Source organism: Giraffa tippelskirchi, chromosome 4, assembly GCF_054371585.1.
Source record: "Giraffa tippelskirchi isolate mGirTip1 chromosome 4, T2T-mGirTip1v1.2.pri, whole genome shotgun sequence".
Classification (NCBI taxonomy): domain Eukaryota; kingdom Metazoa; phylum Chordata; class Mammalia; order Artiodactyla; family Giraffidae; genus Giraffa; species Giraffa tippelskirchi.
Window position 1 is genome coordinate 32263289 of NC_137278.1, and position 15107 is coordinate 32278395.

The following is a 15107-nucleotide window of genomic DNA, read 5'->3' on the forward strand; positions in this document are numbered from 1 at the left end:
TTCAGTAGTGAATGAGAGTATTGTTTTCGCCCACACCTATGAAAAAGGTTTGTTATTTATATAATTGAGGCTGTCTGTAACAGCAGCGAAGACTTTCCAGCTGGTTGGAAAAGGGTTGAAAAGAGCCAGGAAGACACTGACTTGGGGAGTTACTATGGTTAGAAAGTAGAGCCAGCACACACAGATGGAACCTCCCACCAAAGGAGGGAGCACCCAGGTTTTTTTGTTTATCTTTTGGCTGTGCCACATGGCATGTGCGATCTTAGTTCCCCAACCAGGTATCAAACCTGTGCCCCCTGCTCTGGCAGCATGGAGTCTTAACCACTAAGGGCAGTCAGTGCTTAATCACTCAGTCGAGTTTGACTCTTTGCGACCCCATGGACTGTAGCCCGCCAGGCTCCTCTATCCGTTGGATTTTCCAGGCAAGAAGACTGGAGTGGGTTGCCATTTTCTCCTCCAGGGGATCTTCCCGACCCAGGGATCGAGCTCACATCTCCAGTGTCTCCTGCACACTGTAGGCAGACTCTTTACCTCTGAGCCACTAAACTACTAGGGAATTCCCATGTTTTTTTGTTTGTTTGTTTGTTTTTTTAATCGGCTGCCCAGATACGGAGCAAAGGGAAAAAAAGGCATGAGGCTTATTAAAAGCTCAAACAGCAAAAAAGGGATTCAGCATCCTTATCATAGAAAATGGCTGGCTCTTAGCCAAGCATCTTATTGATTGCTCTTTATGACTTTTTATGATACCTTTGCTCTCTCTGCCATCTCGTGTGACAGCCGATTCCCACAGACTTTTCTTAGGTATCCTACTCCCACCCATCGACATGTGCACACACTGGCACTTGTTTCTCTTCTCCCAGATGGTGGAGACATGGCCCAGGACCTGGAGGAGTTAGCGGTCGGAACTATGCATTGCCCCTCTGATTCCTTGGCCCCTAGGAAGTCTAATGTAATGCTTGAGGTTACAACTAAAGGAGAGAGAGGTCTGGCAAAGGGCTCTGAGGCCCAGAAGCAAACACCTACCCCTCCTGCAACTTTCAGACTCCTCACCCTGGCTAGATATGGGACAAGGATCCAGGCAGCTGTTGGACTTAGCTGCTCCAAGATTTTGGTGCTCTTAAATCTGCCTACCCCTTGTGCACTTGGCAAAAATAATTTAAAAAAATTTGCCTCTGGGTAGGGCTTATTCACAAAGGGCTTATCTTCTTTGGCCTCACTGTTACCTGTGGTTTGAGTAGGCAGGCAATACAGCTGAGAAAACAGTAAGTTGTGCCATACCCAAGGTGGCAGGGCCTGTCTGCAATTTCTTACTACCCTAGTGCCTTTTTCCGAGTTTCTCTCAGGCCAGTGGGACAAGGTTCGATCAAATGTTTCAAATTCATTTTCGAATGGGTCTTAATTGTTTTCGAATGGGTCTTAATTCTGTATAAGAACACTGTGCATTTTTTGTCAGCAATGCAACATTTGACACATACAAAACACCCGGGAAATAGTGCTTTTCAAGGGACAGTGCTCCCTCGAAAGTTTAAGCGTGCTTCTGTGCTCTTAACTTTCATTCCTCCCCCTTACTCCCTTTCCTACCGTTTTTTCTCTGCTCTCCTCCTTTTTCTGTATGTGATTGCGAGTGGTGATGGAGGGAGTGTAGCCCTACTGAAAACTGCTACAGAAGACAACAGTTCCTTGTTGGATATAAATTTATTGATGGCAGGGGTTTTTCACATTCTAGAGAGGATAGAGGCCGAATACGCAAAGTAGGAGCTCAAACACAAATGGATGATGGGGCTTCCCTGGCGGCTCAGTGGTAAAGAATATGCCTGCCAGTGCAGGAGACAAAGATCGGATCTCTGATCTGGGAAGATCTCACATGCCACGGAAGAACTAAACTTGTGTGCCACAACTATTGAGACTGTGCTCTGGAGCCTGGAGACTGTACTGCACCCAGGAGCAGCAACTACCAAATGTCCTTGTGCCCCAGAGCCCTTGCTCCGCAATGAGAAGCCCATGCATTGCAACAAGGAGTAGCTCCCACTGGCGGCAACTAGAGAAAAACCCCTGCTGCAAAGAAGACCCAGCACAGCCAAAAATAAAGTTATATATATTAATTAAAAAAAAAAGAATGGATGACAACAGGTGGATGCAATGTACTTTAGTTCAGAATTTCTGAGTGAACCTATTATTCTACCCCCTCCATCGAAGAAAGGACAACGCTTGGATCCTCGGAGATAGCACAGTAATTGGCATAGAGTAGACATTCAATTACATTAGATGTATATGGTGATTTTAAGGATTATTTATTTGATGGATGAAGAATTAATCATAGGGTCGGTAAGTGATGAATCACAACTTGGTTCAGCTCTTAAATCTTCCAGCCTCTGTTAATGGGGGATTCAATACATTCCTCACTGTAATTGCAGCAGAGAGGGATGAAGCCCCAAACTGAGATAACAGCACTATGAACACCAGTGCGCCCAGCCTGAGGGGCTGCGCGCGCAACCACGCCAGCTGCGGGTCAGGTGACTGCATTTCCCTGGCAACAGCTTTGTTGTTAGCAACCAAGCTGTAGTCCCGCGGTGGTCCTGGCAGAGCTGCCCGGGGGGCGGAAGGCACCTGCCATGAATCCGCCGGGATCCCTGGGGGTCCTGGAGGAGAAAGAGAAGGAACATTTAGCCACCCCGATTCTCGGACCCTCCATACATTCTGATAATCCTCAGGAGCGGATACAGGCCCGGCGCCTGCGCATCGCGGCACGCCTGGAAGCTCGGAGGCGGTGAGCCAGGTTTTGGGCGCGTCCAGCCAAGGAGCGCCCAGGGTGCGGGTGACCTGGGTGCTGGAATGAGGGGGCGGCTTCTCCAGGCCGGAGCCCCTGCGGTGAGGGGCCCGCGTGCCCTACGTGTGAGCTGGTCTTGTTTCTTGATGAGATAGAAAACTTTTCTACCAGAAGTTTCAAACAAAGTATGTGATATTAAAGCATTGAATACACTTAGTAAAGTCAAAGATGGAACTAGGAATCCCTCCAGCACGTTCACGGAGAGCCTGCTGCGCCAGGCACTGTGGGCTGTACCTGAAGATGTTGGGGCTTCATGACCTGTCCTCCGAGGTCGTTCTTGCCTCCTTGCCTCCCAGCCTGCCTGCCTTCCACAAGCGGTTACAGAGCAGACCTCAACTATCACTTGTGTTGGTCTCAGTGGCTTATCTGGTTGTGTGACACAAAACCCTTTTCCTGCAGGGTCTGAGGCTGATAACCATACCATTCTCAGCCTGGGGTTGCCACCCCCGTCCACTCACAGACTGTAGCTTATCTTAAGGAGGGGGACCGAGGGGAACTTCCGTGAACCCCTGACTACCTGAACACCCGCACTGTGTGGCAGCACTTATACCTCATCCTGCTGGTCAGGGTCAGCTGCCTTGCCAAGATGGTGCTTCTCTTGTTGTCGGCTGGCCTTTGGACACAAGGGCCCCAAAGTGATGTGGCTGTGTTCCAACAAAAACTTTACTTAAGGACACTGAAATTTGAATTTCATATAATGTTCATGTGTCACAGAATATTCTTCATCTTTAGATCTTTTTTTCTAAATTAATACACTTCATATTTTAGAGCAGTTTTAGGTTCACAGAAGAATTGAGTGGAGACTACAGAGGTTTCCCATTTACCCCCTACTTCTACACATATATGAAGCTTCCCCGGTGGCTCAGATGGTAAAGAATCTGACTGCAATATGGGAGACCCACGTTCAATCCCTGGGCAACCCACTCCAGTATTCTTGCCTGGAGAATCCCATGGACAAAGGGGCCTCGTGGGCTACAGTCCATGGGGTCACAAAGAGTGGCACCTGACTGAGTGACTAACACACACTCTACACGTGTATAACCTCCTCCACTATCAATATTCTCCACCAGAATGGTACATTGGTTACAACAGTTGGATCTTGATAAATATATAATGACATGTATCTACCATCACAGTATTGTACTGAAGAGTTTCACTGCCCTAAAAATCCCCTGTGCTCTGCCTATTCATCTTGATCTTTTCAAAAAACCATTTGAAAATGTGAAAAAATCATTCTTCACTCCTGAGCCATACAAAAACAAGTGAGTCAGATTTGGCCCATTGGCCAAAGTTTGCCAGCCCCAAGATAACAGATCAATGTGATGCTCTGTGGGATATCCAAGTGGTCCTGATCTATCCAATCTCGAGTTTGTCAGCTCAGGAGCATTGACATGGCCCTGCATGTGTGAGGGCTGTATGAGTGTGTATTATCTGTTCCTCCTTGATATAAATTTCCTAATCCTTTTTCCTGACTGAGGTAGAAGTAGCACATGTGGCTCAGTCAGTGGCCACATTCCAGGTACCTAAGGACACACTCATATACTCAAGCAAGGACTTGCATGGCAGCTGCAATTAGGACTGCTGCTTGCTTGAGCTTGGAGTAATTGACAATCATTTTCTTGGCTCCATCCATCCAGTCTTTGCAGGGACCTGACCAGTGAATTAAATGGAGATTTGATAGGCACCACCACTCCCACATCCGTGAGATCCCTAATTGTATTGTGTGCTCAATCACTCAGTCGTGTCCAACTTTTTGTGACCCTGTGGACTGTAGCCCACCAGGATTCTCTGTCCATGGAATTTTCCAGGCAAGAATACTGAAATGGATTGCCGTTTCCTTCCCCAGGGGATCTTCTCAACCCAGGGATTGAATCCACATCTCCTGTGTCTCCTGCATCGGCAGGCAGGTTCTTTACTGCTGAGCCACCTGGGAAGTCCTTGAGATCCCTAAGGGTGATGCTAATCCCTACCATAGCTCTGGTCTACAGTATTGTTTTTTATGCACTTGGGTGCAGTTTTGGAGTGTCCATTTGACCTTCCATATGGCTATAGCTCTTACCCACAGGCTAACAACCTAGTGTGAGAATTTCCCAACTTTCTAAGCATGTTAAGATCACCCTTGTTGTTCTTTAGGGAATGGTTTGGAGGAACAAAGATCCCACATGCCCTTTGGTGGGGCTAGGGGTAAAAAAAGCTCTGCCCTTCCAATGCAGGGGAGGCAGGTTCCATGGGGAGCCAGCTAAGATCCCACAGGCACCCCCTGCATTGGAAACTCAGAGTCTTAACCACTGGACCACCAAGGAAATCCTGGATTGTATTCTTTTTAGTATTCAAATTTTTATCCCTATGGAATATGTTTTTGTAAATGGTGAAATATACTATGAAAATTTAAAATTAAAATTTAAATCCCCCAGGCCATGCACAGCTCGGCAGAAAGATTTAAAACAAAACAAAAAAAAACCAAAAATCAAAGTTAGGAAAAAAAGAGTGAAAGATTTTACCTCCTAGAATTTAAACTTCATTTTCTCTATGTTTTTTCCATCCCAGGGAAGCTCTTGGAGAATATTTAGACGGGAAGAAGGAGAGTGAGGAAGATCAAAGCAAGAGCTACAAACAGAAAGAAGAAAGCAGACTGGTAGGAAATGGGGTATAAATGGGTCCCCCCAGTCCAGTAAGACCCAGACGGAGGCTTCACTCTTTCTGTGCTGGGCCTTTGATGCGGCAGTGCCAAGCCCCGCCCCTCCCCTCTTCTTCCTTTCTGTCCTCTCCCCTCCCTCTTCCCCTCTCCTCAATCTTGGTTTCCAGACTTTAAGACTGTCTCACAGCCCAACTTCTCCACGATGTCTTCTGCAAAGCAGGTTGAACTCTTTGAAGTCACACATGGAACCATTCTCGTCTGTACTGTTCATATATTTCACTATGGACAATTTTCTGCCTTGTTTGACTTTCCGAATGTGTGTGCGTGTGGTGTCCCCAGTGGAACTGTTAGGTTCTAGGTGAGCGAAGGCCTCTTTGTGGCTGTGGAGTAGGGCCAAGCTTGTACCCAGTGAACACTAAAAGAAAGTCTTTGATCGTTCTCCCGTGGCGATGACAGGGCTCCTGAAACAGGTATTAAAGGACTTGAAGCAAGAGGTGCAGGAGGGATAAACAGTAGTTCAAAGCAGGGAGCGCCAACTGGCACAGTGCCACGTTTAATTAATTAATTGCATGGAAACGAGCTCACCCAGCCAGCCTGGTCAGGGAAGGTTATAAGGAGAAAGTAGAATTGGAGCTGGGTCTTAGAAAAATAGATGGGATTTCTAAAAGTGGGGAGGAGAAGGGATCATTTCTGGAAATGAAATGCAGTTACTGGGAGAAAATATTTAAATTACTGAAATATTATTATGGAGCCTCATTTCAGTTCAGTCACTCAGTCGTGTCTGATTATAGAGCCTAGAGATCTCTAGAAACAACTGAATTATCTGGACTGTCCTGGGTCAAGGATAAGATGTTTTATTGTAGTGGAAAGAATATTGAACTGTTGTGGGTTTTTGTTCCATATCTGTTGATAACTGTGAAGTAGATGTCACATCATCCCTTTGTACTTAGGGTACTTCATCTAAAGGTGGATGATCTCTGAGCATTTCTGTGTAGGATAAAAGGAATATTGTATATAATCCTGAAAATACTGTTTTAGTTGATACTGATATAATCTTAAAAATACTGTTCAGCCTGAGTACTCTAAAGCTGAGTGTAAAACCAGAGAGAGAATATTGTTTTTATTAGCAGCTTTTCTATGTTGCTTTCACTTAGGACTTAAATCATGAAGAGTGTTAGCGTTGAGTAGGAAATGGCAACCCACTCCAGTATTCTTGGCTGGAAAATTCCATGGAGAGAGGAGCGTGGCAGGACCCTGACCATGGGGTCGCAAAGAGTTGGGTATGACTGAGCACACACGCATGTTGGCATTGAGGAGTAGAAAGAACATTTATACATTTCAGTTTATAAAGAAAATGCTACCTTTTTCAATATCAAGGTATTAACAACTAGTTCTTCTCCAAGACCTGGGCAGGAGGGGCCACTGCCCTTGACTCTATACCTTAGCAATAATTTTTTTTAAATGATAATTCTTTTTGTTTCCTGTTTAATCTTGGTCAACTCCAAGTTTATAAACATATTTTTCCATGCTTTGTTTTTAGACACTTCAGTGTTCAACTGTTTCTCTACATTTGGTCTATAATCTGTCTGGAATCCATTTTTTGTGTGTGGTGTAAAAGTAGGGCCCCAGGTTCATTGTTTTCTAAATGGATCTTTAATTAACCCAGCACCATTTAAAGAGATCATTCTTTCCCCTCTGCATCGCAATGTACCTTTGTTGCAAACGAGGTGATCATACACATGTGTTTGTTTCTAGATTCTCTGTTCTGTTGGTCAATTGTCCATCTTTGTGCCACTTCCACACTATTTTAATTACTGTAGCCAAATGGCAGCCCTCGATACCCTAGGGTAAGTCCTCCAGCTTTGTGATTCTTCAGGGTTGTCTTGGCTGTTCTAGACCCTTTGTATTTCCACATACATTTTAGAATTATTTTCTCAATTTCCACCAGAAAACCTGCTGGGATTTTAATTGAGATCATGTTGAAAGTACAGATCAATTTGGGAAAGAATTAATATCTTACCAATAAAAATTTGCAACCCATGAGTATAAAATATCCCTTCTTTTGCATATAAGTATTCTTTAATATCACCTAGCAATGTTTTACACTTTTTGTCGAGGTTTAATTGTTCGTTGTTGATATGTAAAAGTATAATTGGTTTTGACATATTGACCTGATAGCCAGCAGCCTGGTCAAATTCACTTGTGAATTCTCATAGTTAACCTGTTGGTTCTTTTTTTTAACATATAATCGTATCATCTGAAAAGGACAGTTTTATCTTTTCCTGTTCAATTTTGTTACTTAAAAACTTGTTTTTCTTGCTTTGTTGCACTAGATATGCTTCTAGCCCATTGAATAAAAGTGGTAATGAGGAGAGTCCTGTGTCCTGTTCTGGCCCTTCTCTGGATGCGCCCCCTCAAGTAGACTTGCCTCAAGTTTATTCAGAGCCCAAGTGCTCCCATTAGATCACTGTCTGTCACAGAACTCCAAATTCCCTGTCCAAATGGTTCTGAGCCCACTTTCAAGGCCTGCATCAGCCTCTTCCTAGGTTTAAATAGAGAGGTTTAATAGAGCTCCCACGTGTGGTCTGAGAAATTCATGTGCCGGCGTCTGATGCCCTTCATGATGCAGGATGCAGAGCTAGGAGTATGAAGAGAATGGCCTGGGCTCCAGGCTGGTGGCCAGGGGCTGAGCTCTAGGCTGGGGGCTGATACTGTCTCCCCCTTAGCCACCAAGTTCTGAGTTGAGCTCCGAGTCGTAGTATGAATTCAAACCAGGACTTCTGTTATGAAGGTGCCAAGGTAGGACAGAATGTGTTTAATGGCTTATTACACTGAATTATAATTTTTAAATATTTAGATATGTGGTATGTGGACCTTCATTTAAACTCTTACCCTGGGTCTCAAGAATGTTAGGGTGTGTCTGTTAATTGGTTGGTGACTGCAACGTTTTCAGTTTTACTTTGGGTCTTAAATACTTGATTCAGTTATTTCTGATGTTCACATTATCTGAATAGAAAATAGGAAATTGCTCAAAACTACAGGAAAGTTGATAATTCCTTATGCATTTAAAACCATTTGGCACAAGTGATAAGGCTGGAGCTGTTTAAAAAAAGCCTGGAGGACCCTGGAGATCTGGGTTAAAGTTCAGTTATGTATTCATTAAAACCACATTTCAAAATTTCCATAGAAGAGAGAGATGAAATAGAGTCTCTGATCATTTCAGTGACTCCTTGGAGCAGAGAAATTTATAGGTTCCTCATTCAGAAATGATCTGAGAGTTGGAAAATTTTTAAGTGCCAGAACAGACTTGGAAAAACTCAGACATAACCTGAGGATACCTGAACTTTTTGTTGAGAGAATGTATTATCTTGAAATCAAGACATCACCAAAAGGTCAGGAGTGAAGATGCTGCATATGAACTTTACAAAGAGGAATTTAGAAGTGAGTGCCAGTAGCAAAACTCCCGAGCCTTTGAGGGAGGGGTAGTGCAGTCAGTTACAGAAGTCTCCTGTGTTAGAACACCTCTAGCCAAAGGTCCCACGTAACATTAGCTTAAACAAGATAGAAGCTTATTTCTCTGGTTCATTTAATAGCTCAGAGTGGACATGGTCCAGGGGTGATATGGGGGTTCCTCGAGGTTGGGAACCTCAGCTCCTTCCGCCCTTCCTTAGGTTGCCTTTGTCTGTTGACCACGACATACTTAGCATCACGTGCCAGCCTGGAAGATAGAGAAAAAGGGGGCAGGAGAGGGCACAGCTTTCCCCTTCAAGGCACCATTCAGAAGTGGCACATGCACTGCTGCCCATGTGCATTATAACTGCAAGGGATGTTGGGAGGTGTATCTTTTTGGAGAGGTCAAATGCCCAGCTAAAATGGGTGTCCTGTTATTAAAAGGAGAGGGGGGAAATAGACATTGCAGGACAACTATTATATGTCTCACCTCCCCAACTGAGATTCTTAGAAAGGACCCTGGCAGTGTCAATCACTCAGAGGCCTGTTGGAGAAAGTGCCAAGATGTGCCCAGAGGTGGGCTGGTCCCTTCTCTAGCGAGACTAAACTGAAGTACATCCAGAAGTGCAGAATGCTTGTAGATCGTAAGCTGTAACATCGCATCACAAGTGTCCTGATGGAAAAGGGTTGCTAAGTAGCTTCTACTCTTAAAAGTCATCAGGTAGCTTTTAATTTCTGCTTGGCTGGATTTCACAGCTACAGACAGCTGTGCAAGTGATTCTAGCTTTATCAATTCTTCTTTGGTTTCAGAAACTGGCTAAACTGCTGCTCTGTGGCACTGAGTTGGTGACAAATATCCAGGTAGCTGCAGATATCAGAGAGATCCACAGGCGAGTCGAGGAAGAGGAGATCAAGCGTCAGAGGTGAGGAACTTCTTGGGCTCTGCAGCCTGGGAGATGTGAAGTGTCTCTTCTCTGGCTCCCCAAATTCTCCCTGTTCTTTATCAAACCTAGTCTAGAAGGATCCGCTTGCCCCTTTTGAGTCCTCCTTCCCTCCACTCCTCCCTCCCTCTCCCCTTCCCTCCTTGCTTCCCTCCTCCTTCCTCGAGTGTTACCTTTCTAATGTGTGCCAAGCCCGGTGGATACAAAGAGGTGTGACCATGGCCTCTGCTCTCGATGTTCATAGTCTGGTTGAGATAGATGTGCAACCTCCACTCCACCATGATTTGTGTTAAAATAAAGGGAACGGTTACCCACTCCAATATTCTTGCCTGGAGAATTCCATGGACAGAGGAGTCTGGTGGACTATAGTTCATGAGATCACAAAGAGTCAGACGTGACTGAGCGACTAGCACACGTTACAAAGGTATGTATGGGCTTCCCATGTGTGCAGTGGTAAAGAATCCGCCTCCCAATGTAGGAGAGACGAGAGACGTGGGTTTGATCCCTGAGTCAGGAAGATCCCCTGGAGTAGGATATGATACCCCACTCTAGTATTCTTGCCTGGAGAATCCCATGGACTGAGGAGCCTAGCAGGCTACAATCTTTGGGGTCACAAAGAATCAGACACGGCTGAGCACACACACTATATTACATGACAAAGTTATGTATAAGAGTTATGGAAACATGTATAAGGTGACCTTTAATTTTCCCTGGAGAGATTAGAGAAAACTTTCCAGGCAAAGTGATATTTGAGGTGGGCTGTAAGGGATGAATAGGAGTTGGAGGAATCAAGGAGTGGGCATATTAGGAACAACTTGTACAGAGGCATGAGATTGTATGATGCTTGGGAATGGCATGAAAGTGAAGGATGTATAGGGGTGATGAAAGAAAAGGATGAGGTTGAGAAGGTAGATTAAGCTGTTCTGAGTTTAAATTAATCATAAAAACCAGACCCATGAAGGCTGTGTACAAATGTAGCAGCGTGTTAAAGAATGGTAAGGAGCCCACGACTGGAAGTATAGAGGGTCAGGGGGATGATGGAAACTCTTCCGTGGCCAACCCTCAGCTCCAGGCCTCAGCAGGTGGGCGGTGGGCACACCCACCTCCCAGGGTTCAGCTTCGTTGACAGGGAGACAGGAGTAAGCTGCTTAGCAGGATTCAGCTTCCTTGGGTTGCCCACAGAGGACTGATAACATCAGGATCAGAGGTCCTCAAGTAAACTCTTCTTTGGCTTGTTCTTCAAGGAATTCCTTACCTGTAGTCCAATTACAAAAGCAGCCCATGGGGCCATCTTGCTTCTCTCAGCAGGTACATACACAGTGCAATTTTAACAACAATATTTTCATTGGTTCTACGTAAGTTCAGTTCAGTTCAGTTCAGTCACTCAGTCGTGTCTGACTCTTTGCGACCCCATGGACTGCAGCATGCCAGGCCTCCCTGTCCATCACCAACTCCCGGAGTTTACCCAAACTCATGTCCATTGAGTTGGTGATGCCATCCAACCATCTCATCCTCTGTCGTCCCCTTCTCCTCCTGCCTTCAATCTTTCCCAGCATCAGAGTCTTTTCCAGTGAGTCGGCTCTTTGCATCAGGTGGCCAAAGTAGTTCTCCCCATTAGCAACTTTACCACTGTCACTAAGATATCATTTATTCTTTTTTTTTTTAGATTTGTTTATTCATTTATTTATTTTTGGTTGTGTTGGGTCTTCGTTGCTACAAGAGGGCTCTCTCTAGTTGTGGTGAGCAGGGGCTACTCTTCATTGCGGTGCACTGCCTTCTCCTTGCAGTGGTTCCTCTTGTTGTGGAGCATGGGCTCTAGGCATGTGGGCTTCAGTAGTTGCATCCCACATCATGTGGGATCTTCTCAGACCAGAGATCAAACCTGTGTCCCCTGTGTTGGCAGGCAGATGCTTTACCACTTCCCTGAGCCACCAGAGAAGCCTGATATAATTTGTTCTTGAAACTTCCCACTGCCTGTCTTAGCCTGGGGACTGAATTGGCTGATCTCCAGCAGGGGCGACTGTGGAAAGGCCCTGAGGACCCCACTGAGGAGTCAGGCCTCTCCTGCAGCCCATGAGGAGAAATGGAAGGTTGTGGATAGCAGTTACAAGATAAATGTGGGTTTTGGAAATGTAACCTGACAGCTGTTTCTCATGTTTTGGAAAAAAAAAAAAAAGTTAATGGAATGATAAGATGTCCTCAGTGCCCAAGCTTGGAAGGTGGGGAGGAGAGAGGGGATCACGAGATAGTTACGTTGTGATTCTTTTCATTAAGGGAGTTTGCACTCTTGTTTGGAGACGATCTCATAGAAGAACCGGTTACTGAAGTTGGGCGAGTGTTGCAGGCATGTGTCCTGGCCCCTGTTCTCAGCAGGGGCCTCACATCTCAGCCCTGATGCCTCCTTCTCTCCAGTCCCATCCTTGGTGTGCTCCATCACACGGTTTCTTTGGCATTTTTGGAATTCTGGGAGACCACTCCTATTTTTCATTGCTAATGGTGGTATTTTCCTTTTTGTATGTTCCACTAGTCATTTATTGATAATTTGGGAGGGGAATGGCCAGACAGTTGAAGTCATGTCAATAGAAAAAGATAATAATAGGAGTGCCATTTGTTAAGTGACTACTGTGCTGGGAACCATCTTATTTAATCTTGACAACAGTCACAGGAAGGTAGATGTTTCCGTCCTCTCTATTCTACAGCTGAGAAAAATGGGGCCTGCAGAAGTTAAGCAATTTGCCTAACATTGAGAGCCAGTAGCAAAATCAGAATTTGAACACAAGCTATGGGACCTGTAACCAAATGCTTAACTACTGAGTCACCGTCTTACTCAGAGGATATGACCAATTGACTCTTGAACTGTGTGTGTGTTTGTACAGCTTTAATGCTGATCCATTTTTGTTCTGGGTCACTTTGTTTATTTAGCCTGTTATTTACAGTCAAGCTTTAAACTAAAAGAAGATTTCTTAGAGCCTGGTTTGGTTTGCAGTGGTTCTACCTGGAGGCAGGCAGGGCTTGGTACCCGGACCTGTTTTCCAGGTCCTAGAGAACCAGCCTGTGCTCTTGGAAGGCAGCCTCCAGAGGTGATCTGTTTATATATTTGCAGGCTTGAAAAGCTGGAGAATGAGGTTAAGACCAGCCAGGACAAATTTGATGAGATCACTGTCAAGTGGGAGGAAGGCAAGCAGCGGAGAATCCCTCAGGAGCTGTGGGAAATGCTCAATGCCCAGCAGGTGCACTGTGCGGGACTGATCGAAGATAAGAACAAGCTGATCAGCGAGTTACAGCAGGCAAGAGCCTGGCCCTGGGTCCCGCCACAGGGGATGGAGCTGGGGGAGTGTGTGCTTTTCCTGAATGCAGAAAGGCAGCGGCCTTACTTCATTACCAAGAACATGGTACAGCTTGGGCAATACACTTAAAAATATTTTTAATCAAAGTATGGTTGCATTACTACGTTGTTGTAATTATGGCTATACAGCAAAGTGACTCAGTTATACATAGATATACATTCTTTTCCACATTCTTTTCCATTACGGTTTATCACAGGATATTGAATATAGTTCCTGTGCTCTACAGTAGGACCTTGTTGTTTCCGGCTGTACACTTTTTTTTTTTTTAAAAGATTATTGTTTAAAAAGAAGTATATATTTATTGTTTGGCTGTGTCAGTTGGGGCACACAGGCTCTTTAGTTGTGGTGTGCAAGCTTAGTTGCTTGGTAGCATGTGGGATTGAACCAGTGTCTCCTGCCTTGCAAGGTGAATTCTTTGCACCTAGCCTTGCAAGGTGAATTCTTGGCCATTTGACCACCAGCGAAGTCCCTCAGGCAATATCCTTTTAACCGGAAGAAAAAGTTCTGTAGTCATTTTAGAATCATTGGCTGCCTAAGAGAAAGATGTCCTGCTGTAGCAAATGCTGTTTCAGGCTTTCTATGCTTAGTTAAGGAATGGAACAGTCTGCAGTAGATGTATGCCCATGTTAGAACATGGACATTCGTTGCTCAGCAGGAGCACCCGGGTTTTCTGGGAGCCTGCAGGGAGATTTGCAGCTAGTAGTCCTCTCGGGCTTTGATCCTGGGCTTCTCGTTGAGGCTTTGCCCTGAGCTGAGCCTATGGGCTCCAAACACCCGTGCTTCTCCCTGGATAGGTGAGGAAGAAGCCTATCCAGCACCTTCCCTTTGTGCAGCTGTATTTTCTAGTGCGTGAGCTGATGGGAGGGGTCTGAGGGTGGTCTGGGGGGTGGGGGGCTGGCAGCCTCTGGCTTCTGTCTCAGTTGGTGACCAACCTTTGATATGCTCTTCTCTAGGAGTTAAAAATAAAAGATGACCAGTACGTGAAGGATTTGAAGAAACAGTCAGATGACATCTGCCTGCTCCTGGAGAGGATGGAAGAGCAGGTGAAGAATGTGATGAAAACCTTTCGCCAGGAGCTCCAAAATATCGAGGTAATGGTGTGTGAGAGAGCTGCCCCCTGCCCTGGGAGGAGGCCCCTGGCAGGAGGCCCTGGGAGGAGGCCTCTGGGGGGAGGCTGGCTTGTCCTAACTACCCAGGGAGGGCCCTAGACTGCTGTCATTGCTCCATCTCACTGCTCTCATTGAGGTCTCTGCTCTAGGGTTTCATTCATTTGCTTGTTTATACGTTCCCTCCTTCAACAAATATGCAAATATCTAATAAATGGCAAGCACTGTGCCAGAGGCTGGGGCAACAACCAGGGACAAAGTCCTAGATGGAACCTGTATTCTAGCAGAGGCAGCTACACAATAGACAGATAGACTACTGTGTATGTAATTTGACAGGCAGTGATAAGCACTTGGAAAGAAGATAAAACAGGGTAAAGTAAGAGGAGTAGAGGAGGGAGATCAGTGTTCCAGAACATCAGGCATTTGTGAGCCACTTATCTGTCGGAGAAGGCAATGGCACCCCACTCCAGTACTCTTGCCTGGAAAATCCCATGGACAGAGGAGCCTGGTAGGCTGCAGTCCATGGGGTCGCTAAGAGTCGGACACGACTGAGCGACTTCACTTTCACTTTTCCCTTTCAATCACTGGAGAAGGAAATGGCAACCCACTCCAGTATTCTTGCCTGGAGAATCCCAGGGACGGCGGAGCCTGGTGGGCTGCTGTCTATGGGGTCGCACAGAGTCGGACACGACTGAAGCGACTTAGCAGCAGTATCTGATGTATTTATGACAGTCAGGGATGTGGGGAGGGGAGAGCGGCGTGCCAGTTAGGATCCAGGAGCCTGTATTCTGGACTGGC

General features: G+C 45.6%; 1 protein-coding gene across 6 annotated transcripts in view; it reads left to right on the forward strand.

The window, feature by feature from the left end:
* Positions 1–2541: 2541 nt before the first annotated feature.
* DRC1 (dynein regulatory complex subunit 1) overlaps positions 2542–15107 on the forward strand; it is a 34302-nt gene continuing 21736 nt past the window's right edge. For all 6 annotated transcript variants that reach the window (XM_081592809.1, XM_081592810.1, XM_081592811.1 and 3 more), the window contains exons 1-5: positions 2542–2767; positions 5375–5462; positions 9726–9838; positions 12960–13143; positions 14157–14294. In XM_081592809.1, coding sequence (XP_081448935.1) covers positions 2613–2767; positions 5375–5462; positions 9726–9838; positions 12960–13143; positions 14157–14294 — 678 coding nt within the window. In that variant the 5' untranslated portion in view covers positions 2542–2612. The remainder of the gene's footprint in view (positions 2768–5374; positions 5463–9725; positions 9839–12959; positions 13144–14156; positions 14295–15107) is intronic.